General features: G+C 41.4%; 2 protein-coding genes and 1 pseudogene across 2 annotated transcripts; 2 read left to right on the top strand and 1 right to left on the bottom strand.

Annotated features, from left to right (window-relative positions):
* Nucleotides 1–281: 281 nt before the first annotated feature.
* On the top strand, nt 282–4,538 carry fbxw9 (F-box and WD repeat domain containing 9). The gene is made up of 7 exons (XM_088316049.1): nt 282–815; nt 961–1,078; nt 1,660–2,647; nt 3,061–3,209; nt 3,282–3,485; nt 3,590–3,655; nt 4,253–4,538. Exons 1-7 carry the CDS (start codon nt 721–723, stop codon nt 4,334–4,336), a joined length of 1,704 nt encoding a protein of 567 aa, XP_088172175.1. The 5' UTR covers nt 282–720; the 3' UTR covers nt 4,337–4,538.
* An 826-nt stretch (nt 4,539–5,364) lies between these two features.
* Nucleotides 5,365–5,680, bottom strand: LOC148322586 (guanine nucleotide-binding protein G(I)/G(S)/G(O) subunit gamma-7-like; annotated as a pseudogene).
* A 966-nt stretch (nt 5,681–6,646) lies between these two features.
* Nucleotides 6,647–11,849, top strand: dhps (deoxyhypusine synthase). The gene is made up of 10 exons (XM_088317050.1): nt 6,647–6,820; nt 7,739–7,947; nt 8,043–8,192; nt 8,593–8,714; nt 8,824–8,920; nt 9,013–9,099; nt 9,251–9,356; nt 9,434–9,537; nt 10,339–10,464; nt 10,956–11,849. Exons 2-10 carry the CDS (start codon nt 7,753–7,755, stop codon nt 11,049–11,051), a joined length of 1,083 nt encoding a protein of 360 aa, XP_088173176.1. The 5' UTR covers nt 6,647–6,820; nt 7,739–7,752; the 3' UTR covers nt 11,052–11,849.
* The last annotated feature ends 10,769 nt before the right edge of the window (nt 11,850–22,618 follow it).

The following is a 22,618-nucleotide window of genomic DNA, read 5'->3' as shown; positions in this document are numbered from 1 at the left end:
TAGAATTTTGGCAGCGTGTAAAAACGCTTTGTGACAACTGCAGCTGTAATGAAATGCGCTGTACAAATAAAGTTGTAAGATAAATGTAGGTCAATGCTTATGATGGTGACACGGCCCATCACTGGTCAAATAATTCCTAACAGTAAAAAGGAAAACCCTTAGTCGATGGTGATGAATGAAAACTGCAAATTGAACTATGAAGAGGTGTTTGAAATTGAAGAGCGTTTAGGTTAAAGTGTGAGTTTGCGTTGTACACGTTGATGACGTCAATTGATGCCACCGGAAGTGGCGTTTTGAAATTGTAGTTCGCCGACACTTGCAAAACTGACGATTACCTTCGGTACAGTACGGTGTTTCTCCATCTAAATAGGATGGGTTACAATTTTATATCGTGTCATAAATGGCCACCGATTAATTGAACGGTATATTTTTTTTGCGTGGTGACATCGTTAATGTTTGGATAGTAGGTATTTGACAAGTCTGTTGTTGCATTGCGTTTTAGTTGGTGAACTTATCAGTTGTTGTTTTCTGTGTATAATTTTATAAATATATTTTACTTTGGCGAAACGAAGAATTGCCATATTGCTTTTATGCTTCAGTTATTTTTGTTGCTGATTTGTGTTAGCTAGCACTGACGGTCAAATAATGCAGTCACCAAAAGAGGTGAGGAGTGTCGCTTTGGTGGCCATGTAGTATGCTTCGGCTTTGGATGACGTTAGGATGAATAAAGGGGCTGCAGCCGGTCGCGATGGCGAACAAAGTGGCCCATCTCACGGGTTTGTCGAAAGTGAAGTCTTGAGTGCGCAGAAGCAAAGGTAAGACTACAACCACCGATTATAATCAAAATGACCAAATGCAGTGTCTGAAAGCACACATCTTACCCCTCAAAACAATGATAGATGAACAAAGATACTTTATTTGTAGAAAATAACAAATATTTTTTGAATAAATTCCCTTCAGTTTTCCTGATACTACCCCTTCTCCCGAGGCATGTGGATTGTTGTCATTACCGTGGGAGATGGTGACGCATATTGCCTCTCATCTTCCTGCTCAGTGTATCATCTCTGCGTTGCCAAAGGTGAGTCATAAGTGTATCGATTTGTATGGACTTTATCGTCAGGGATATGGCCCTGCTGTAGCCTATCCCGCCTGGTTATTAGTGAACGGTGGGGTACAATCTAGACTGTTGGCAAGGGAATAGAAGGGCACATACAGACAACCCTATTCACATTCACTCCTATGGACAGTTTAGTCTTCAATTAACCTAAAAATCATATTTTGGGAATGAGGAGAAATTCACGTGTTTTTCCCCCATATTGCTATTGCATTTTTCTTTTAGAAAATTCCGTTTTATTTATGCCGCGCCATTTTACAGTTAAGTAATATCAAAGCATTTTACACATGGAGCAGTTCTATAATCGTAGACAATCTTCTGACTGACATCAAAGTGATCTAAAGTTACATGCTGTTGGATTTATACTACTTAGTGCAAAAAAGTCAACACTAGAGTTGTCATTGGTCCTGAGTATGATTTCTGTATATTTGAGACAACTCCTCATTCACTTGCCTTGAGTCAATGAAAGATGCAGGCGGTAAAAGATTTTATGGCGTTGTGTAATCTGTCTGAACTAAACGATGCTGTCCATCTTCTCTCTTCAGGTCTGTTATGCTTTGCGCAATGTCGGCAAGGACAGCAGCACCTGGCAGCTGCGGGCACGCAGACTCATCGGGTCAAAAGCGAGCTTTCCAGTGGGCCTGAAGGAAGATGTTGACTGGCCTACCGCTTGCTTGGAAATGGAGAAACTGATTACCTGCTGGACCAACGTAGCACAAGTTGTGACCAAGGAGCACCAAGATGATGCGGCAGGAGTGGAGCAGCAACAAAGGGACTTGCACAATAGGGAACCAGTGGCAGACAGGCAAGCGGACGATAGAGTAGGTGATACGGAGCCAGGGCAAGTGGAGGGAGCATACGATGTTGAAGAAGGGGTGCTATTTGAAGATATGGGTGGTGACTCAAACCATGTTGTAGATGAGGACCAACTGGTGCATTTGAGGGAAGCGCTGGAGGAGAGATTAGAAGATAATCCAGAACAAGTGATGGAAGAAGATGGAGCTCACCCAGATGTATTTGAGGGCCAACACCACGTTCCTGATCATCAACAGGACCTGGCTCATCTCGGCTTTCAGGGCAACGGAGGGCATACAGAAAAAGAGCATCAACCCCCCAGCAGTCTTTGTCCACCGCCAGCCTTAGAATGCATCACCCTCCTTTCAGACCACATTGCCGCGGTCAACTCCGTCCTCTTGTTGGGGGGCGACGGGGCTGTTTGCGCCACGGGCTCCCAAGATCGTGATGTGAAACTTTGGAATCTGCAGGCAGACTCTAGCAATATGTTGATGCACAAGTTGGTAGGCCAGGGCCACGTCAACGCCCATGAGGGCTGGGTGTGGTGTTTAGCATCTCAGGGACCCCTTCTGGCTTCGGGGGCCTTCGACAGTACAGTGAAGTTGTGGGACCTCCAGGCCTGCGGGGCAGAGAGGGGAGTGATCAGGACCGAAGCTGCCGTCATCTGTTTGTCCTATCTCCCAGATGTGTTGCTGACTGGTACATTCAATGAGAAGGTCCAAATGTTTGACCCTAGAGGTGAGAGGCCTTTAGTGTGCAACAGAGTTTGAATAGTTTTAGATTTTTCTATCTAGTTATTTTTTTAATTTTGTTTGAGTTGAGCAAAATCACCGTACTTTGCCTTAATTTTTGGGAGGGTTTGTTAGTTTTTATTTGTTCAAAATCCTTTTTGTTTTTTTTTGCCGTGCAGAATTAAAATAAAAACAAACGGTTACTAAGTATTGTGTAATAAATTAGAAATGGAAAACGGGTAAGACAGCGGCCCTTGAGGAACGGCATTGAAGACCCCTGTTCTCCTGGGTCCCATTCAGAAAGTTTCCTACTTGTCTTGAACGGAATCTCATAAGATTGTGTATGTATTTCCGTTGTTGCTCAGTGTTAATTGTAGTTGTATCTGCAAAATCTACAAGTTATTTTTATTTTACTTAAAGCTGCTGTTCCTCTGGTGAAGACCCTCCGGCACCATAGCCATTCTGTAATGTGTCTGGCAGCAGACGACAAGTACATCATCTCTGCAAGTAAAGACAACACTGTGGTTGTCCACGATCGCAGGGCAGACAAAAGCTTGGATAAAGTTCGGGTAAGTGGAAGCACACAATCGAATTCATGAGCCTTACGCAGACAAACACCAACTGTGCTCTTCGATTTTCAGCTGGGCTCTTACCTGCGTTCTATGAGCTACAGTGACGGAGAGATATGGGGAGGAGACATGAGAGGAGTGCTGCGCTATTTTTCCATGCAGCAGGGGGTCTTAAACCACCGGTCACACTTTGATGTGGGGCACACAGCGATGGTCACTGGCATTCACAAGTCACCTGGAAGCCTCTACACTTGCTCCTCTGATTTTACCGTCAAGGTAATGTGACGTCCATCACTCTGTACATGCAGCAAAACTATTATTATCCTTGTTCACGTTACGGTATTTTTGCAAATTGAACGACTAACTACTGACGTTATCAGGTGCACATCCCTTGTGGGCCTCCAAAGACATTATGCACCTTGCGTCACCAAGCTTCAGTCTATGGGGTGAGTTCATTGCAGTAAAGCAACTATTTATTATTTATATGGAGTTAGAAAAAGTAAGTCAAATAATCCACTCTACTGCGCTGAATTTTCATGTTCTTATTTCAAAACCATTTTTTTGGAAAAGGATATGACGGAGAGTGAGAAATCCACTCCAGGATGCAAGTGTCACCGCTATAATAGCTACCAAACAGTACAAGGGATTTTATTCATTTACTTATTTATTTTTTAACATTCCTTCCTGTAATTCACATATGTAGTTAACCAGAGTATAAAATAACAGATGTAATAGAGAGTGGTGTCATGGTCTAGCCATGATGCTAGCATTAGCTTGGATGTTGTTATTACACAGTTTTTATAAATAATTTATTGAATAGTCTGCTGATCCTTTCTCGTCTCACAATAATTTTTATTTGATGTTTTGCTGTTGTGTTGTGCTTTTTTTTTTTGGGCGCCATTATAAAACACATTTTGGGAGTTTGACTTCAAGAGCTTATCTGTAATTCAAAATAATATTACTTATAATAATTACAGCATTTTTATGATAACAGATGTGACCATCTAATTGTGTTTGCCACATTTTCTCCTCCCTTTCGCCAGCTGAGCGTGGAGGCTGGAGTCCTGGCTGTCACCTCTGGGGATGAGTGTGTGGAATTCTGGAGGCCAAGGAAGAATGTGATTTGAAATTGCACATGGATAATCTTGATATCTCACACTACTGCATAGTTAAGTTGTGAAAATAAGATGTATTCAGCATTTAAAAAGTGTTTTTAATAGCTGTAAGCTATAATTCTCCAAATTATGAAAAATGAAATTATTATTTTACTCTGTGTGGTGGATCTATTCTATATATGACTTTCAAATTGTGAAATGGACAACAAATTATTATTCAAATATAGTGGTTGTCTAAGTGTAGTACGAGTGCCAGGGTTCTCCGTCGTGCAATGTAAAATATTTTTAATCAGTAGTGTGCATTTGCTAATTCCGTCTTATTTAACTTTGAAGTACAATTCATTTTCATATCTTTTGGAATTTTAAAAATAAATATTTATCTGGGTGCAATTTAAATTTTTATGTGTTAGTTTTACTGAATAATTATTTATGAACATGTTTTCCACATTTTTCTATATTTGAGTACCTTTAAATGTTTCTATATTTTAGCACTGTGGTATTCAAACTGCATAATGTTACAATGGCTTAAAAAAACAGTTTTAAATATATATTTTTAAGAATGACGGCTGACTCATTTTTTTTTATCCTCACGAGCCACATCATTAGGTACTCCTGTTCAAACAACCAAGCTTTCTGCGTTTGTTATGTTAATATTCAGCTTTGATTGAGCTTGTTAGTTTTCATTTGACGAACTTGCTTAACAGTATGTCAATCAAAAGTAATACTTTCAGCTCTTGTATTTCCTTTTATTGGGTTTTGCCAGTGATTCTAATGAATTGTTCTGTAAATATCCCCCACCACACTCGGCGAGTCGTTCAAAATAAAGTGCCCTATTGGATATTGATTCGTCAAACCGTTTATTGGCCCACAATGCAACATAATTCTATTTTTGTTTCACTTACAGAGCATTCAAAGTAAATGATGTTGAAAAGGCTGCACAAGCGCATTTAAGCGCATTACAAATTTTGCATGGGCAGTTGAAGTTAATGGCAAATGACAGCTGAATTTCCTGCTGAATCTGGCATCTGTAATTTGGAGTCTCAAAGCAGCACGCAGGACTTCTTATCTTTGAACGGGTTGGAGGAGGCAGCAATACCGATGAGTAGCGGGTCACTGCACCTGTGGTCCTGGCAATACTGGACCAGGTCTACTGCTGTGAGGGCGATCTAGGACAGAGGTGAACAGTTTTTTAGAAGTGGAGGTTTGATGTTGAATGGCAGACTTTCAACCTGCTTGTAATCAAAAAATGACAGAATCTTCCATAAATGATCTCACATACCTTTATCCTCTCTATGCTTGACTCCAGCCGAAGTTGCTCCACCACTGCACTTGAGCGAGATTGTTACTGCAGCTCATTTTCCATCAACACAGTGAGAGATCCTGCTCACGGGTGCACTGAAAAGCGTTCAATGTAAAATTTTGACCCGCACTACATTTTTATTCGCTGTTGGGCGGGAGTGGAGAGGCCTGTTGAACATTTCTCTAAAGGGCATCCTGCAAAGGTCACAAATATCACACATTTCTTTTTTTTTTTTCCAAAATATGCAAAGGATGGTTATATATCACATAGCCTAGTGTTCGAATGTTGCGTCTCACAATCCTAAAAAAGACAAGCAGCATAGAATGTGGTTGGATGAATAAGGTACATTAGGCAATAGAATGACTTGCCAAGCAAGTACAAATTGTTGAATTACACCTGGTATTAATAATGCAAGATCATTAATACATGTTTCTTTTTATAATTATAAACAGCCATCCCACTAATTTTAATGTTTCTGTTTTCCTCTTCTGACCATCTCATTTGAACAAAAAAAAAGGTGATGTGCACACAGATGAAAAATAACACTCTCAAATTCGCGCTTGACAAGAGTCTTCGATGAGCCTATACATGCAAGTTTTTAGAATTTAGGATTGAACCAAAAACCCTCGTAAGCAAAGGGAGTATATGAAAATTCCACACAAGAAGGGTGGAGCAACTGGTGGAACGAGTGGTGAGATTTATATTTTTAAATTCAATATATGCACTCACAAGAGTTGTGGAAAAAGGAATTGACTAACGTGCTGTCAAGTACGTTCAAATTTAATGGTTACAATGTAATATGTGATATTAAATTATTCTAAAATATTTCGCGGAGATGTTTATGTATTGCAGGATTGTCCATTTTACTAGACTTTATTTTATGTGTAGCGAGGCATTCAAGAAAAAAATAGTGATTCATGTTTTACAATACGTCAAATACAGTAAAAGGTATTTGACTCCCAACACGTATGCTCGGAAGCGCTAGTGAGCACGTTGATTGTTTGACCAACACAAAATTCAAAGAAGCAGCAACTAGACATTTGTCCTTCTGCGCTTTCCGTACCGCTGTCATTGCTGCCGTGTGCATGCGTTGATTTATTTTAAATACTAAATTTGCAACAAAAGCGGATTTCAAATATAATATTTGTGACAGCCGTTTACTTTCCAGGAACCGTGTTTACCAGCGCCTCTTCAAGGTGTGTGAATTGCTCTTTACGTTGTCATGATATAATTCGTATTCCTGGATTTTCGGCACAGCGTAGTCGTTAGCTAGTGTTTGCTAAACGGCAGACAACATGCTCAAGCATTGGAACGTTAAAGCCACTACATATGTCGAGACAATATTATTATATTTAGCGTTAATCTCGTTACAGAGGTAGCAATGTGTAGTACAATGCCTTGGTTAAAGTAGAGAAGTACCGATTCAACCCATTTACCGAAAAAGACAAAACAAAACGTACAGACTGTAATTACTGCAATTCCTAACATGCTAAAGTTATTTATATATAATTATTTAAATATAATTTAATTATTATTTCTTTTTACTGGCATTTATGTACCGTGCAATATACGTTTTGACAACAAAACATGCGCTCATCACGTGTTCCAACCAACCATATGCCAACGATGTGAAGTGACTAACAAAAAGCTAATGATAGAAAATACAAAATCGTTTTTTTTTTTAATTTGAGTAGAAATTTTGAATGCCACAAGTGTGTGGTATTTAGGCATTTCTAAGACACATGGGGAATATCTTGCCTCTCTGAATTGGATTTGTTGTCAAAATTTCAACCAATCAAAATCTCAGTGGTGGTTGATTTGACCTCTCTTTGTCTTTTTGAGGTGTTGTCATCCATAGAGGATGAAAAAAGTAAATAGCCATTTTTGAGAAAGAGAGAAGTAGAAGTGCAATTCAAAAACAATAATCAACTCAAGTACGTTATTAAATTAGTATTTGCATTGTCCAACCCCTGGGTAATAAATTTGGTTAATGAAAACGCTGAGAAATTTAAGTTTAAAAAAAAAGAAGTGATCTATATGCAGCGTAGCAAGCATATCACGAAAAACGGTTGGAGTCACATGCGGCATCTGACTCTCCCACTCCCGCTTTTCAGGATCAGTCAAAGACATGGCAGAAAAGGCCCCTTCCGTTGCTCTTGAGGCTGTCCTTAAAACCAGCAGCGACCTACCCGAAGACTTACCGAAGATCAGAGGCTATGACTTTAACCAGGGGGTGGATCTCCAGGCAGTTCTCAAGTCCTACTTAACCACAGGCTTCCAGGCTAGTAGCCTAGGCTTGGCCATCCAGGAAGTCAACCACATGGTGAGAGGTTGCAGATGTTACCCGTATATATACTCATTTATCGCTAATCACATTTTGTATTGTTTGAGAATTTATTTTTATATATTTACCCCTAGATTGAAAAACGTCTTGAGACAGTTGAAGCAGAAAATGAGTCTGGTGACACGCCTTCTCGCCCAGGCTGCACCATTTTCCTGGGCTATACTTCAAACCTCATCAGCTCTGGAGTCAGGGAGAGCATCCGATACTTGGTGGAACACAAAATGGTACGTTTCGTGTCGCTAACGTGCGATAGATATGCAGTTGATTTGCTCTTGTCTTTTTTTTTTTTGTAACATGTATGAAATGGAACACAATCCATTTTGGGATACAATTTGTTTTCTTTATTTGATTTTATTCATACCTAAAAGAAATAGTTGAAAAGGTCCGACATAGATGCGACTCACACATCCCAAATTTAAAAGGGGATATATTATTAAAAATGATCATATTGTGTAAATACTTTGTCTCTCCTTCAACATTCAAGTGCCAGTCTGTCTCCTTTTACATTCTTTACCGTCTCGAGTAAAAAAAGAAACTGGAAAAATGTAAACGCGCCAAACAATTAAAATAACTTTGATGGTGAGTGATGATGCGTTGGTTGATGTTTTCTTGATGTTTGCGTAGGTGGATGTGGTTGTGACCACAGCGGGTGGCATTGAAGAGGACTTGATCAAGTGTCTGGCTAACACGTACCTCGGAGACTTCAGCCTACCCGGCAAGGAGCTTCGTCAGAGAGGAATCAACAGGTTGGTGAAGTTTTGGCTCGTGCACATTTTTTCAAGATGGCGTTTTATTGTAACATAGCTACAGGAAGCCTTTTTCATGCCACCTTCACTCTACCTTCTCTGATCCAAGGATTGGGAACCTACTCGTGCCCAACGATAACTACTGCAAGTTCGAAGACTGGCTCATACCCATCTTGGACCAGATGTTGCTGGAGCAGAATACTGAGGTAAGTCGAATGGAGCCACCAAATTTACGCACTGTTTACTACTTACTATTTTAGTTTCATGTGATTAATTGTAAACTCAATTTAAAACTTAGGGTACCCGTTGGACTCCTTCCAAAATGATCCACCGGCTTGGCAAGGAGATCAATAATACTGACTCAGTCTACTACTGGGCATACAAGGTGAGTCTGAGGTTGTATTCGTCATGATGTTATGTCAATCATGATTGAAAATTACAATCTTTGTAAAATCATTTTCCATTGCCTGCATACATGATATGGTGCATTTTAGTAATACGTGCTCATCTCTTCTTTTTTTAAATTTTTTTTTTAGAATAACATTCCAGTGTTCAGTCCAGCATTGACAGACGGCTCTCTTGGCGACATGCTTTACTTCCACTCGTACAAGAACCCTGGTCTCATACTGGATATTGTGGAAGGTAAAAAAAAAAGCAAAATTGTCTTTTTTTTTTGCATTATTTGACAATTGTCCTGAATGTGAGCGTGTTCTTCATAGATATACGCAAGTTGAACACCCAGGCCGTGTATGCCAAAAAGACTGGAATGATCATCCTGGGAGGTGGGCTGGTCAAGCATCATGTAGCCAACGCCAACCTCATGGTAACTCATCTGCTGTAATGTTTTGGGTGCTTTCACACTCACCAGACACAACATTAATGGAGAAGTCAACCTAAACAAAATATTTGCAATAAAATGTTCTATTTGCCTTCACTAGTCGGAACATGGCATTCTAATTTTATATATATATATATATATATATATATAATTTAATATTTAAAAAAATAATTAAAGCGTTTGTGGAATATGAGTTAAGCAAGCACAATTCACCTGTTTTTTGTCACTTTCTCTTCACTTTAATTGACATCTCAGTTGCTCCTACTAAATATATTACAGTAAAAGTAAGATTTATGATTACGATCTCCTTAGATACTATTTATTGAAATGTCGCTTCAGTGTATTTGCAATAATAAAAACTCCACCACTTTGCAATAGATTCAGCACATGTTTTTGTTTTATTAAGCAGAAATTATATGCAACTAAAATGATGATTTGTTAAAAAGGGAAATGAGTCAACTGTTGATGGCCCGCTGCACATTTGGTTCAGAATTCTGTGGGCCATGTTGAACTTCCTCTTTATGTGTTTGTAAAAGCCTGCTGTGTCTTGGCAACAACGGGCCTATCGGTAAACCGTCGGTTTGTGGTTGTAGCCCAGCCCTTAACCGGCTCGCATTTTCCACATTTATAATGAATATCACTGTCAATAAAATTATTTTTGGATTTGTTTGTTCATGTAAGAAATGAGTCATTTGATCTTATATTATGTGGAGGGAAGATGATCACTGCAGAGGCCGATGTAATTTTCACACATAATTCTGATTCTTTTACACACTCTCTCTATAGAGAAATGGTGCAGATTACTGTGTGTATGTGAACACGGGCCAGGAGTTTGACGGCTCAGACTCTGGCGCCAGACCAGACGAGGCCGTGTCCTGGGGCAAGATCAGAACCGATGCTAAACCTGTCAAGGTATCAGTGTTTATTCTTCCAGTATTCTGCAATAATGTTAACTAATGTTGTCATCCCGGTCAACTACGCTGCAGTATGTAGGTTTCCAAATTCCGTTTTCAATTCAAGTGTACAGTCTGCATGTTTGTACAGATACTTGTGAACTGTACAATCCACGTATACAGTACTTGTACCCATTATATTAGCCTCTAGGTGGCAGTATATGCTCGTTGTCACCTCCAAGCTTGCTGAGGTTGGGGTTACAAGACAAAAAGCCGCGCAAAATACAAAGAAATGAAAAGCAGACTGTACTGCAGTGTACTGTAACATTCATCCATCCATTTTGTAGAGAGTTTATCTTCACTAGTGTCGCAGGTGTGCTGGAGTCTATGCTGGGGTTGGGCTAGAGGTGGGCGACATCCTGGACTGATTGCTAGCCAATGGCAGGGTTACTGTAACTAGTGGGGAAAAATGTAATTGGATTTTTCCTTTTTTTTTTTTTTTGTTTCCAGGTATATGCCGATGCCTCTTTAGTCTTTCCTCTGATTGTCGCAGAGACCTTCGCTCTCCATGCCGACAAGCTGACTGCAGGCAAGAAAGCCGAATGAAGGCTGCGAAGCACTTTCTCATTACAGTTAAACACTTTTTCCGGTCGGGAGGCGGGGGTGGGGAGGGGGTGAGAGGGTTTGGGAGCTTCATGCTGGGTAACTTTTTAAAGCGCTGCAGCATTCCTGTACAATAAGTGCTGCCATGTGGAAATGAGACCGCACGGTCTCTCTTAGGTTTCACTAACAATATTTACTTGTTAGGACAAGTTGTATTACTCTTATTCAGATGGCTGAAATAACAACGTTGCATGTTGCAGCATGCACCAAAGAAACCGTCAGTTGGGTGTGAGCAGACGCCAAATCACATTTATTTATCACTGTAGAATTTCATAATTTAACTGAACATTGAACTGTGTGTATGCTTTTCGAAATTATGTAAACCAGCAAATCATGATTCAAAATTGAAGTTCGCACCCGACTGGTCGAATTTAGATAAAAGCATACAATCTCATAAAAAAACTCATTGCAATTCTTTGCAATATGCATATTGCACGGGCCAATATTGCAATATTGAGATTTTTTCGACATATTGTGCAGCCCTTCTGCGTTTACGTCGTTGTCTAATTTCTTGTCTTTTTAAAAAACATTTTATTTCTACAACATAAATATCTCTTTTGATACCCAGAACGATCTTCAGTTTTCATAGACATTTGTTTGGTACTGGGATACAAAGATGACTCAACCAATTACAAGGCTAAAGAAAAAAATATATTACAATTAGGTGTGGAACAGATTTTTTTTTCTCATTATACTATTGAGAGTAAATCATCTAATTATATTATATTATATTATATTATATTATATTATTTCAGAAATACACATTTTTCCTGAAAATATTGATTTGTATTTATTTGCATTTTTCTTTTATCTGTAAGTGTGCATTACCTAATTGGGAACTTTCTGTTTTAAATAAACAAAAGGAAGTGAAGGATGGCTACTGACTTGATTGGGCGAGAATTCACAACTGGCAGAAGCGACACGGTGTTACCTCTGTTCACTTTGTTGATGTTACAATTTATATTTGCCCAGACACAACACATCCTCTTGAGCTCCTTTTTCTTTTTCGCTCTCTGCTGAAACAACTCCATAATCAAGTCAAGTCGTTTCCCATTGCGATAAATCAGTCTAATGTTGTGGCAATAACATTTCCTGTGCTTAATTACGCTTCCCATATCCTCAAGTTGTTTTCCTAACCCACCCATAGTTTTTTTTATAGGTTTTACCTGAATAAAAACGGGTAATTATGAATTGCTTTTATAGTATATTAACTGAAACTTAATTTTTCCCATCATGGTTCAAAGTGTCTGTCTGTACTCTGAATATTGGCCGTTTTTTTTGCTCTTGGAAATGAGGAATGGAATCGGAACTGGGATACAGTCATCTTTCCCAAAAAACTGAGCCCAACACACACACTCATGCACACGCTCACACACGTGTATAATGGGTGTTCCTTTCCCACTACAACAGCTTTTCCATTCAAGTCATTTATGTATCAAGTGCCTTTTTGCGCAGCTCTGCTGGATTAGAAACGTCCAAAACATCAGCTCAGAGTCTTTTACCTTTTTATAATGCTATCGCGTAGGAAAAGTGATGGTAACCATAGAACAGGAAATAGAGGAACTTAGTACACTGTAAGGAGGTGTGTGGCTACTCAGTGGTAGTTTAGCAACATAGTGAACCCTGGCTGTTGGGGGTTCACCAATTCACGTTTTTTTCCCCATCTGTGGCTGAAAAATATTTAAAAATATTTTTGTGTTATTTATGCAAGGCCTTAAGATTCTGTAAAATGCTGCCAAAATTCTGGATAATTTTTATTTTTGTTTGTATTAATTGGTAGTTTTACAGTATTCGCAAAGGCAAACTCTTTTTTATTTTTTATTTTTTTAAAGAAATTGGTAATCTGTCTACCATTAGTTGTAAAGGCTGATGTTATAATGTGAGTTAAAATGTCAAAGCTTTTTGGGTTCATAGTTTTTGGGTATATTTAGTGTTTAGAGTATTAATTTATGTAACGATAAAAATTTCGAGGGGTTGGTCAATTTTTGATTTAGAAGCAGGGGTTCACTGTCTTTGGATATCCCACTTTTTAAAAAAATAAATAAATTCGTTAATACATATATAACACCACTAGATGGCAATGTCGCTCTGCAAACCTTCCAGTTCAAAGACAGAATTAAATTACTTTCCAGTTCAAAGACAGAATTAAATTACTGTCTTTGACCATCTGTTGAAGGATTACAATTCATTCTCACTAGCAGTGCTAGGCTAACGTATAATAAATTAGCTAAAGATCTTTAATTTACCGTTGACGTGCCGTTGAATATTCCATTTCATTGTTGCAATAAACCTACTGCGTTTTGTCTTATTTTTTTTGTCTGTGGTATTATGACAAACTTTGGACATTGTCTTTTATGCACTTTCTTCTTGGTTTTTTGAGCCTGGAAAAAATTAATTCATCTTATATGATTTCCAATGAGGGGAACGGGTTTGGAAATTGGAAGTCAACCACCGCGACAGAACTGATTGTTTTGACTTGACTGTGGTTCCACGCTAACATGCAATGGGAGGACTACAAAGAAGGCAGAGAGATCAGCTACGTGTGCACATGTGTGCATGTTCGATTTGTTGTTAGACTTGAGGACATTTTCCCCTTCACTCGTATTTAGTGGTTTTAAATTTGATGTTGGGACTGGATTTGATTCAGGTCAAGGGGATCCTCAATGGCCGCGAAGGCCTCACAGCAAAGCAACGACTTGATTTCAGTTGAGCTGTAGTCACGCTATGATAATGTTGTGTGGCGTCTGCACAGAGAACGCAGTGTTCGCTCCCACTCCTCCCCCCCACCCCCCCACGGTGGAACAATCAGCGCTGTGTGTGATGTGCACCAACGCTGCAGTTATAATGGCAATTATGTCTGTTCCCGTCCAAAATGGCGTTCAGGACAAGGAGGGCGAACGAGTAGGAAGACAATGACGAAGTGTGCGTATTTCTGTCATTTGCGGATTAGCGTTAAGTGCGTCTGTCTGGGACCGAGCCCAATGTATCCTGACTCGGCTCCTTATCGCCGCTGTGTTTACCTTTTATTACCGTGGTAACGCGTGCTTTGTTAAACTCATTTGCCAACCTGGAGAGGCAGGTGTGTGAGTGTCTGGGTGTGAGTTAGTCAAGGGAGGGGCTGACACAAAGGTAAACTTTCAAACATAAAGAGCGGGGGAAAAAAGTGTGTCTACCTCATGCTGAGATTCAGGAAGTTCTCTGACGCAGCTGGGTTTATTTTTTACTCTTAACGATGGCCCGTGTGACACTGTTGCCGTAGCAACACAAAGCAGCTGGGACAAACATCCAACTGATTGACTGATTGTTGTGACACCGGTGTTATAAGTCCGCGGTTGTCCAACGGCTGCACTTTTTAAGTAGTACACAAATTTCATTTCTGTCACTTTTCGTGTCGTGCCGGCTTAGCTTGCGTCAAGAAGAGGCCGCGTTAGATTTTTTGGAATAGGCAGACTGCGCCTGTCATTCGTGAATGACCTTATAGATGTAAAGTAGTGAAAATGTGTATGTGTAAAAAAAATAAATAATTGTTCTGTAATAAAATAAGCGTTCATTCCTATATTAAATTATTTATAATTTAGTCCAGAAAATAGAACATATTTATACAAATATTTTAATATAAAACAACCAATATTTCATTACAGTACATAAAAACGAAATGAATGAATGCACCACTGCACCATTCTGATGCAATATTTGTAATATTTTGAGCAATAAATAGAAGCCTTTCACTCTGGAAAATTGTCATACTACGCCTTACCTTGATTGTGTGTGACATTGTTTCCATGTGCCGTCATGTCACGTCATGATTTATTACCTGATTCTACTCTGTAGTCATTTTATACTCTAAAAACCATGGGGTTGTGTCTCACTCATCGCCATGGCAACCCCGCCAACTTTGGTGATGCTTTGTCACATGACTTCTGGTCATTACATTTGTGGAAATACTTCACACCTGTAGAGGGAGTCCAGGAGCAAAACAAATATAAAAAAATTCATCCGTGCTGCTGTTTTTTAGGCATGCACCAGTATTTTGCTTTCCTCACCATCGAAGAGGCGGATGTGAAATTATCTTTATGAGCCTTTAGTAGCCTTAAATTTTGACTTTTGTTTTTAATTACATTGCATCTCCCATAGACGATAGTAAGAGCAAGGAAACTATAATGACAGTCATGTAAGTAAATAAAAAAAAAAAATAAATTGCAAAAAGTACTACATACTCTGTATACAATATTTTTTGTTCTAAAAAATATTTATTCAGAATGAGTTAATCATTTAACCTTTTCTCTCTTTTTTTTAATAATTTTTTATTTAATGTGGAACATGAGGCCTGGAATATGCACTATTGAGCCCTGATTTTGGGTGTGTGTGTGTGGGTGTGTGTGTGCGTGTGTATGTGTGTGTGAGACTTCAAACTAACTACACAGAAATTTTCTTAGCGTTTGAAGTCTCGCTCATGATCAACCATGTTTGCGTAGAGTGACTTTGAAGTAATTATAAACCCCAGACACACAAACGTACCCAAAAAATTTTATTTCAATGCGCAAATCACATCCATTTCATCAAGCAGTCATGAATTAACCAAAATCGTTGCGTAATCTGTGACTTCAATCGAGAAGGTAGGCTTAAGAAAGTGAGTGTAAATGAGACTTCAGGCCCCTGTTCCTGCTGAACTGAGCCAGCCGACGTCACACACTGATTATCAGCACAGCAGGCACAGGAGACCGGTCCAGTATGGTGCGTGTACTCACAAATATAAAACAAATATACAAATATTTTTAGCTCAAACTAATTACAACGTAATCCGCGCCCAAAAAGAACAACAAAAAATGCAATTCCGAAGTTTCACCCGTGTCCTTTGGAGAGTGATGAGGGAGCTGATGACATTTTGCTTTTTCAACAGATTAGCAGTTATTAGCAGATGCCGTTATACCAGCTCCCATGAGCTGGGTGCAGCACATCACCGTGACATTGTCATAACACAATGGTGAGTCATCCCTCATACACACGCAACACTCAAACAAGTGCAATCAGACCATTCTCTCGTTTTTTTTTTTTTTTTTTGATCATTTAGTTTCTCAAATTGTTTAACAAACTACGTCAGCATTTTAAAGCTGCACGTTACCTGTGGGGGGGACATACTCAAAAAAATGTACTGTACTTCATACATATCTGAGAACATTTTTCAACATCATTGATTATATTTTGCCGTGATTAAAAACGACTGAAGTTAAGACATCATGTGAAGGGAACATTTTCTAAGTGAAAACACATTGTAAACACTTTTCAACAGAACAACCTTGTACACTTGGTAGGTTGGCATATGAATGGGGATAATTATTTATTGAACCGCCGATGGGAGGAACAAAGACAAAAAGTAGCAGCTGAGTCATTTTTTTTTCACCAAAATCTAAAATTAACTTAAAATAAATTTTTCAGGCTGTTTTGTGCAATTTTTATACCCACTTTTCATTATGTAGGAAATCACAAATATGCAAACTGGACTATTTTCTATCACCACTCATTGTACAGAAGCACATTATTTTTCTATTTTTCCAAACATGTGTTATTCACCAATAACCAAAATAATGCACATTATTAAAAAAAAAAGAAAAAGAAAAATTTGCCCTTTTAATATAAAATGCTGAATTTCAGTGGCTCTCTGCTGATGTAAAGTGACGGCAACCCGTGACCTTGACCTTTACTCCAACCCCTGCAGTTTGCAGCCCTGTGGCGACAGAACTTAACCACTGTGAACATGGCAGACTCTGTTCACATGTGCGCTAAGTCCTGTCAGCGCACGGCCGGGTATATCGGGATCAGAAGAAGGGTGCGTTTTGGCGTGAGTGAGCAAATCGGAAAGGTGCGCGAGCGCGTCGCATTCCTCGTGCCAGCCATTGGAAATCCCTGGCAATGTGATTCAGTCTTCAGTCTCCAAAATCACTCTGCCAGGAATTCCCCTGGTCAACAGAGACGGCTTGCGACGGGAAGTGTCGTCGTCGCCACATCTACAAGACAACATAACGGTCACCATTACCTTTTATCGGCCACTGCCCTTGCCTCGGCTCCGTGTCCTTGTGTGTGTGTGTGTGTGTTTCTCGTCAACTCCCAGACTTCCCGTGGCCTCTTATAAAAATAGCTTTTCAATGACAGAATGGAGAATTTGGTTAGAAGGAAGTGGCTAGTCAAGTGGCACTCCCTCTAATAGATGTGCGCACCAGTCGGCTCTTTTCCTTCATGCTCTCCTCACGGACGAAGCAAAACGGCTTCGCTCGCTCAAGAAATAATCTGGAATGTGCTCATTTCATGCGATTTCTTTTTCGATTGCTGTAAGCAAAACAACAAACACGGTCATTCCAAAACATCCGCACTCTGCTGCTCCATGTTGAATAAGACGTATGAGTCAGCGGGACACTTTTGGGGAAACTCCAGACTCTAAATAAGTTAAAGCCCGTCTGTGGGGACGCGGAGCACAGCACTCGGGACGCTGTGGACGCTCTTATCACCGATCTCCTGTAGAAAGTGTAGGCCTAACAGTCTGGAATCATGGTCCCAAAATAGTATAATAGCTACCGACTGTTTTATTTGATACCAAGCCAAAGTAAGTCTGTTTTGCTGCAGGCGTTACTGTATGTTCCTTCTTTGTTGTTACTGCTAATAAATGTCCCAAAAAGTGATTGAATTATTGCACCGCACAAAAACAGGTCTGTGATTATCTGCGAACAATATATTCCTCCTGCGATTGGTTATTTAAACGAGAAAGAGAGAGAGAGGGGGAGAGAGGGGGAGAGAGGGGGAGAGAGGGGGAGAGAGAGAGAGAGAGAGAGAGAGAGAGAGAGAGAGAGAGAGAGAGAGAGAGAGAGAGAGAGAGAGAGAGAGAGAGAGAGAGAGAGAGAGAGAGAGAGAGAGAGAGAGAGAGAGAGAGAGAGAGAGAGAGAGAGAGAGAGAGAGAGAGAGAGAAGAGAAGAGAGAAAGAGAGAGAAAGAGAGAGAAAGAGAGAAAGAGAGAGAAAGAGAGAGAAAGAGAGAGAAAGAGAGAGAAAGAGAGAGAAAGAGAGAGAAAGAGAGAGAAAGAGAGAGAAAGAGAGAGAAAGACATTAGTGTGTGACAAAAAGTTACGTAATCCCTAATAGAAAGACTCACCAATGATGATACATTTCAATAGCTAAACAAATTGAAATAACAAGCTGCTCTATGCAATTAGTCGCGGAAACTCCGATTTTATGCTCCTCCACTCCATGGAAAATACTCATTTGCACTTTATTACGTAAATTCTCTTCCCTCATGGTCCCAATCAGCACCTAAAAAAAAAGAGGGTCATATAAGGGCCCAACACCCATCAAAGCCATCATCCAGCCGACTCCTCCCAAACGCTCCATCCCGTAGTCCTCTCATTTTGTGCTATTTTCTTTGCCTTTTCATCTTTTCCATCGCTTTTCCGAGCGTCGAACCCGCAGCTGTGCCTGCCTCTGGGCTCATTCCTTCCCTTTCCTTTCCCGCCGTCCCTTCCTTTGCCCGTGCGATGACGCACACTGTCCAACACCTCACCTCAAACGCTCGCTGTGTGATGTCTCACTTTTGCGTCTTGTTTATTTTGCGTGCCGAGCCAGTCAACGCGACATGTAACGCTCTTCTCTACCGGGACGTTTATTATGGTTAGATGTAATCATAAGCTTCTGCGGAGCCGGCTGCGGCTCGTCGTCGTGCCAACGTTGTGCATCCTGAGGCATCGAAGAGGGAAAATGAGTCTCAGTGCGGGATGATGGCCAGGAAATGTACCTCAAGTGGAGGATTTGCAATAAGGGCAACGAGGGTAGTGGAAAAAAGTGAAAAACGTATTTTTAAAATCCCGATACGTATATCGTATTTTTTTGTTTGTGGTGCACTGTCGCTTTAATTCTCTTGCACATCTTTGTTATTGACGCAGAACGCAGCAAAAGCGCAATATCGCCGCAACCGTGCGCGTGACGACGTATGAAACCTCACACTCCTGTCCTGCCGTCCATGTTCACGTTATTAAAAAAAAAAAATAGAGCCACGCGGGCTTTGTTACATTTCTGATACTGCCTCGGAGGTGAAAAGCGCCTTATTCCCAGATTCAGTTAATACACAGTGGCGGATAAATCCTAAAAAGAGAAAACTCAATCAGAGCAGCTGTGTTGATTCCACGCCGGCGAGCTGGCATACGAAGAACAACCTAAATAGTCATAAAATGTCTCATCCTGTACGTCCAAGCGCCCGAGATCCAAACGCCACCGTTTACGACCGTTGACACAGCATGCGTTCGACGTTGATACCGGTGCACACGACGCGCAGGCGAGTGTAGACGTGGCCGCTGGCTGTTTTCACTTTGACTTTGCCGTTTACACAAGGGCACATGGTTAAGTGGAAAAGCCTCTGTTGAGACAGCTGGGTCTCAAGCTCTTGTTGTTTCAACACGTATCGTCTCCCGGTGCCCTTGCGTGTGCACGAGCGTTGAAGAGATGCACGCAGGCGCATACGTACGATTGATAAACAAACACGGTTGTGCCAACCTCGATCGGCCTTGAGAAAACAGAACGCCTGTTCCTCACTCGGCCTCATAAAGCCCAGAATAGCACCGATACGCGCTGACGTGACGTCATTCGCACCTCCTGGCCGGCGGGAGCTTCGCACCGCGAACGGCGCAGTCGTGTGCTGTAGAATGATGGAGTAAGTATTCAACAAAGTGCAGCGAGAGGCGCGTCAAAAATGTTTTTTATGCGGCAAAACCTTCAAGAGTCGATGAGTTGACCGAAGAAATCCGAAGGCAATGTTGTCGAATCTATCGGTTCACGTCGGAAAATGCCGCGAACCCGTTTGAACATTTGCAAAAGCCGGATTGAGTGGATTTGATTAGGGAGGAGAAGACTTCTTTCTTTTATGCCACTAAATTGTATTATTTTATTAAATTTAACTCGTTAGACTTGTGTCTCTATCTGTAAACATCTCATGAGTAATGGCCAAAGGAGTATTTTTTTTTTTTTTTAATGAAGGCTTTCCATTGCATTCCAGGAGATGATCAGATGTCAAAAGTTCAAAGATAGTGTGCGAGGGTGAAAATATCACCTCAATTGCTTTTCTTTGAGAGTAAATATGTCGTGTTTTCTTTTCATAACGGCCGATCTGTCTCTCGCACCCGTTCAAATCGCTGCTGACGATTAGCTTGGGAAAAAAAAAACCCCAATGTTTTGTCACCTTGAAGTTAGCAATAGCGAGGCTAATTAGATATCCGCGTCAAAAAGGTGAAAATACAGCGTAGCAACGCTGGATCTTTGAGGCCACACACCTTTTTGTGCCGTACCACACCCTGGAACTGGCTTACTCGCAGACGCTGTGTGTCTGGGTATGCGCGTGCATGTCAGCGTATTCATTTCATGTTGCGTGCGAGGGTGTAATTATTACTGAGACCGTGACATTCAATGACATTCAAACACCGAGTCTCTGGCGCTAGGTGCCGGGCGCCTTTCGCTCCGTTCCACGCTGCACTTGGCTTCCAATCAGTGGGATGGGCCGCTTGAGTGACATTCATCTGTGGGAATTCCAGATGAAGATTTTATAAAGAAGAGAAAGTCTCCCGGGAGCCCAGCCCCGAGCTCGTGGTTCTGCTCTGCGTGTAACTTTATCCTCAGCCTGGTCCTTTGCCAGTACACCCTCAGCGCCACCGGGCCTCTACTTAGTCCGCAGCCGCCCCGCTGTCATGAACCACACATGCACAAATGGAGGCAGGAACATGCACACGCTTTTTATTCCACTACGCCATCCCTTTCCTGAGCCTGCTCCCATTTCTGCACCCCCTCCTCCAATTGGACCTTCCCTAATGGGATACGTGCCCCATTGTTGCTCTATTCGGCTCCATTTTGGTGTTGACCAATTCCTCCCAAAAAGTTCCTTCCTTTCATGGACATTTAGGATCCTACGGACTCACAGGGTCTTGGAACAATGAGAGGAATGTTTGAGTAACTCCAGCATCCCCGTCTACACTTCTCGGCGACTTTTAATGACCCCGCACCCCCAATCAAAAGCCGAAGGCGGGCGCTAGGACGGACGCGCGGCCCGGAACGATGACACGCAGCCATAAGGGGAACGAGCCGACGGTTGCGCAGGAAAGCGGACAAACGGGTTGAGGAGAGCCAATTATGTCATTCACAAGGGTGGAGTTCAAACTGTCAGACAGACATGGAACCATCCCATTCAAAGCAACTATTTATGTCTGACCTTTGTGCACGAGCGGTGCAGTTGAATGAGCGTTCACGTCCCCCTATCAACAGGTTGCAGCTTTTTGCGAAAATGACGCACAGTTCGACACGCAACGGGAAGTCAAGTGCACAGACTTGCTGGCCTGTTAAAATGCAAAACACCAACGCTGGTTTCTCTCGGAGGAATGGTGCACCTACCTGAGAGAACATTGTTACTCCTGACTTCCGTCTGCCGTTGACTCTCGCCATGCTCTCCAGTGGTGTGGCTCAACTACACAGATGTCAGACTCTCTCTCTCTCTCTCTCGCTCGCTCCCTCGCTCTCCCCTCTCCTTCCCGTGTAGCCTTCCTCTCTTCCTCTCTGTGCAGTGCAGACACGAGTGTGTGTGAACGCGAATGTGTCTGGGAGCCAGACAGGGTGAGTGTAAGCGAGTGGGCGGGGCTGAGCCCGGTGTAGGGGATTCCTTTATGACGATGTCAGATGAGAAGAAACCTCCCCTTCTGTGTCTCTCCTGCTCTCAGAAAACAGTACACCCCCCCTGTCCCTCTCACCCGCTTTCCTCCCCCACAGGAAAGGGGGCAGGGAGCTAATTGGCCACACAGCCGCTAATAAATGAGCAAAGGCAGTCGGAGTCAATCGCAGGCAGGAAATGTGCAGAAGTTCAACAGACGAACATGATGAGACGTTTTCTGTTCAAGTGCTTTCTCTACTGTATATATATCAAATACATTAGTTGTAAAAATATGTCATTTTTTTTGTACACCTGGGACTGATGTGGTTGATGTGACCTGTTGCCCGCCCGGCACCATGTTGATGACTCCTGCCCTAGACAAATTAAAGTTCGTCGTATAGACCCCGTCACATTTTCGAAGCAATGTGATGTCATTTATGGGGCGCAGGGGCAAACACAAATAGCATGCTCGTTTGAAAATTAGCACATTTTGACCGCGTTGTTTACGTAGGAATGACCGTAAGGGGAAAAAAAAAAAACGCTCATTTGAGCGAGCATGCAAGCAAACTCACTCCCCCCCCCACTATCGTAAATGTTACTTTAACAAGTTGACTCTGACTGACGGGACGATATTTACTTTCGCTCTCACGCTCGTGATGGACGATTTAACAGGGACTGCCCACCGTGCGACGGCCAGACAATTAAAAGCTACCTCATAGAATGACATTTTTTCGTGTTTACTCCCGGCTTGTGTTCTGCTGCAATGTGAGTTTCTTTTGCGACGCCGCGACGTCATGGTGACGTAGGCCATGAAAGGTTCTGCTGGTTTATTTGGTGTCGGATGAC

Source organism: Idiotropiscis lumnitzeri, chromosome 15, assembly GCF_059441095.1.
Source record: "Idiotropiscis lumnitzeri isolate Australia: NSW breed Sydney's pygmy pipehorse chromosome 15, RoL_Ilum_1.0, whole genome shotgun sequence".
NCBI lineage: Eukaryota > Metazoa > Chordata > Actinopteri > Syngnathiformes > Syngnathidae > Idiotropiscis > Idiotropiscis lumnitzeri.
This window is presented reverse-complemented; position numbering and strand designations above follow the sequence as displayed.

Coding starts and splice junctions, on each gene's coding strand:
- fbxw9 (XM_088316049.1), top strand. CDS start 721: ATGAATAAAGGGGCTGCAGCCGGTCGCGATGGCGAACAAAGTGGCCCA. Junction 3,486..3,589: donor CCTCTGATTTTACCGTCAAG/GTAATGTGACGT, acceptor TGACGTTATCAG/GTGCACATCCCTTGTGGGCC. Junction 3,656..4,252: donor ACCAAGCTTCAGTCTATGGG/GTGAGTTCATTG, acceptor CCCTTTCGCCAG/CTGAGCGTGGAGGCTGGAGT.
- dhps (XM_088317050.1), top strand. CDS start 7,753: ATGGCAGAAAAGGCCCCTTCCGTTGCTCTTGAGGCTGTCCTTAAAACC. Junction 8,921..9,012: donor TGCTGGAGCAGAATACTGAG/GTAAGTCGAATG, acceptor TTTAAAACTTAG/GGTACCCGTTGGACTCCTTC. Junction 9,357..9,433: donor CATACTGGATATTGTGGAAG/GTAAAAAAAAAA, acceptor TGTTCTTCATAG/ATATACGCAAGTTGAACACC.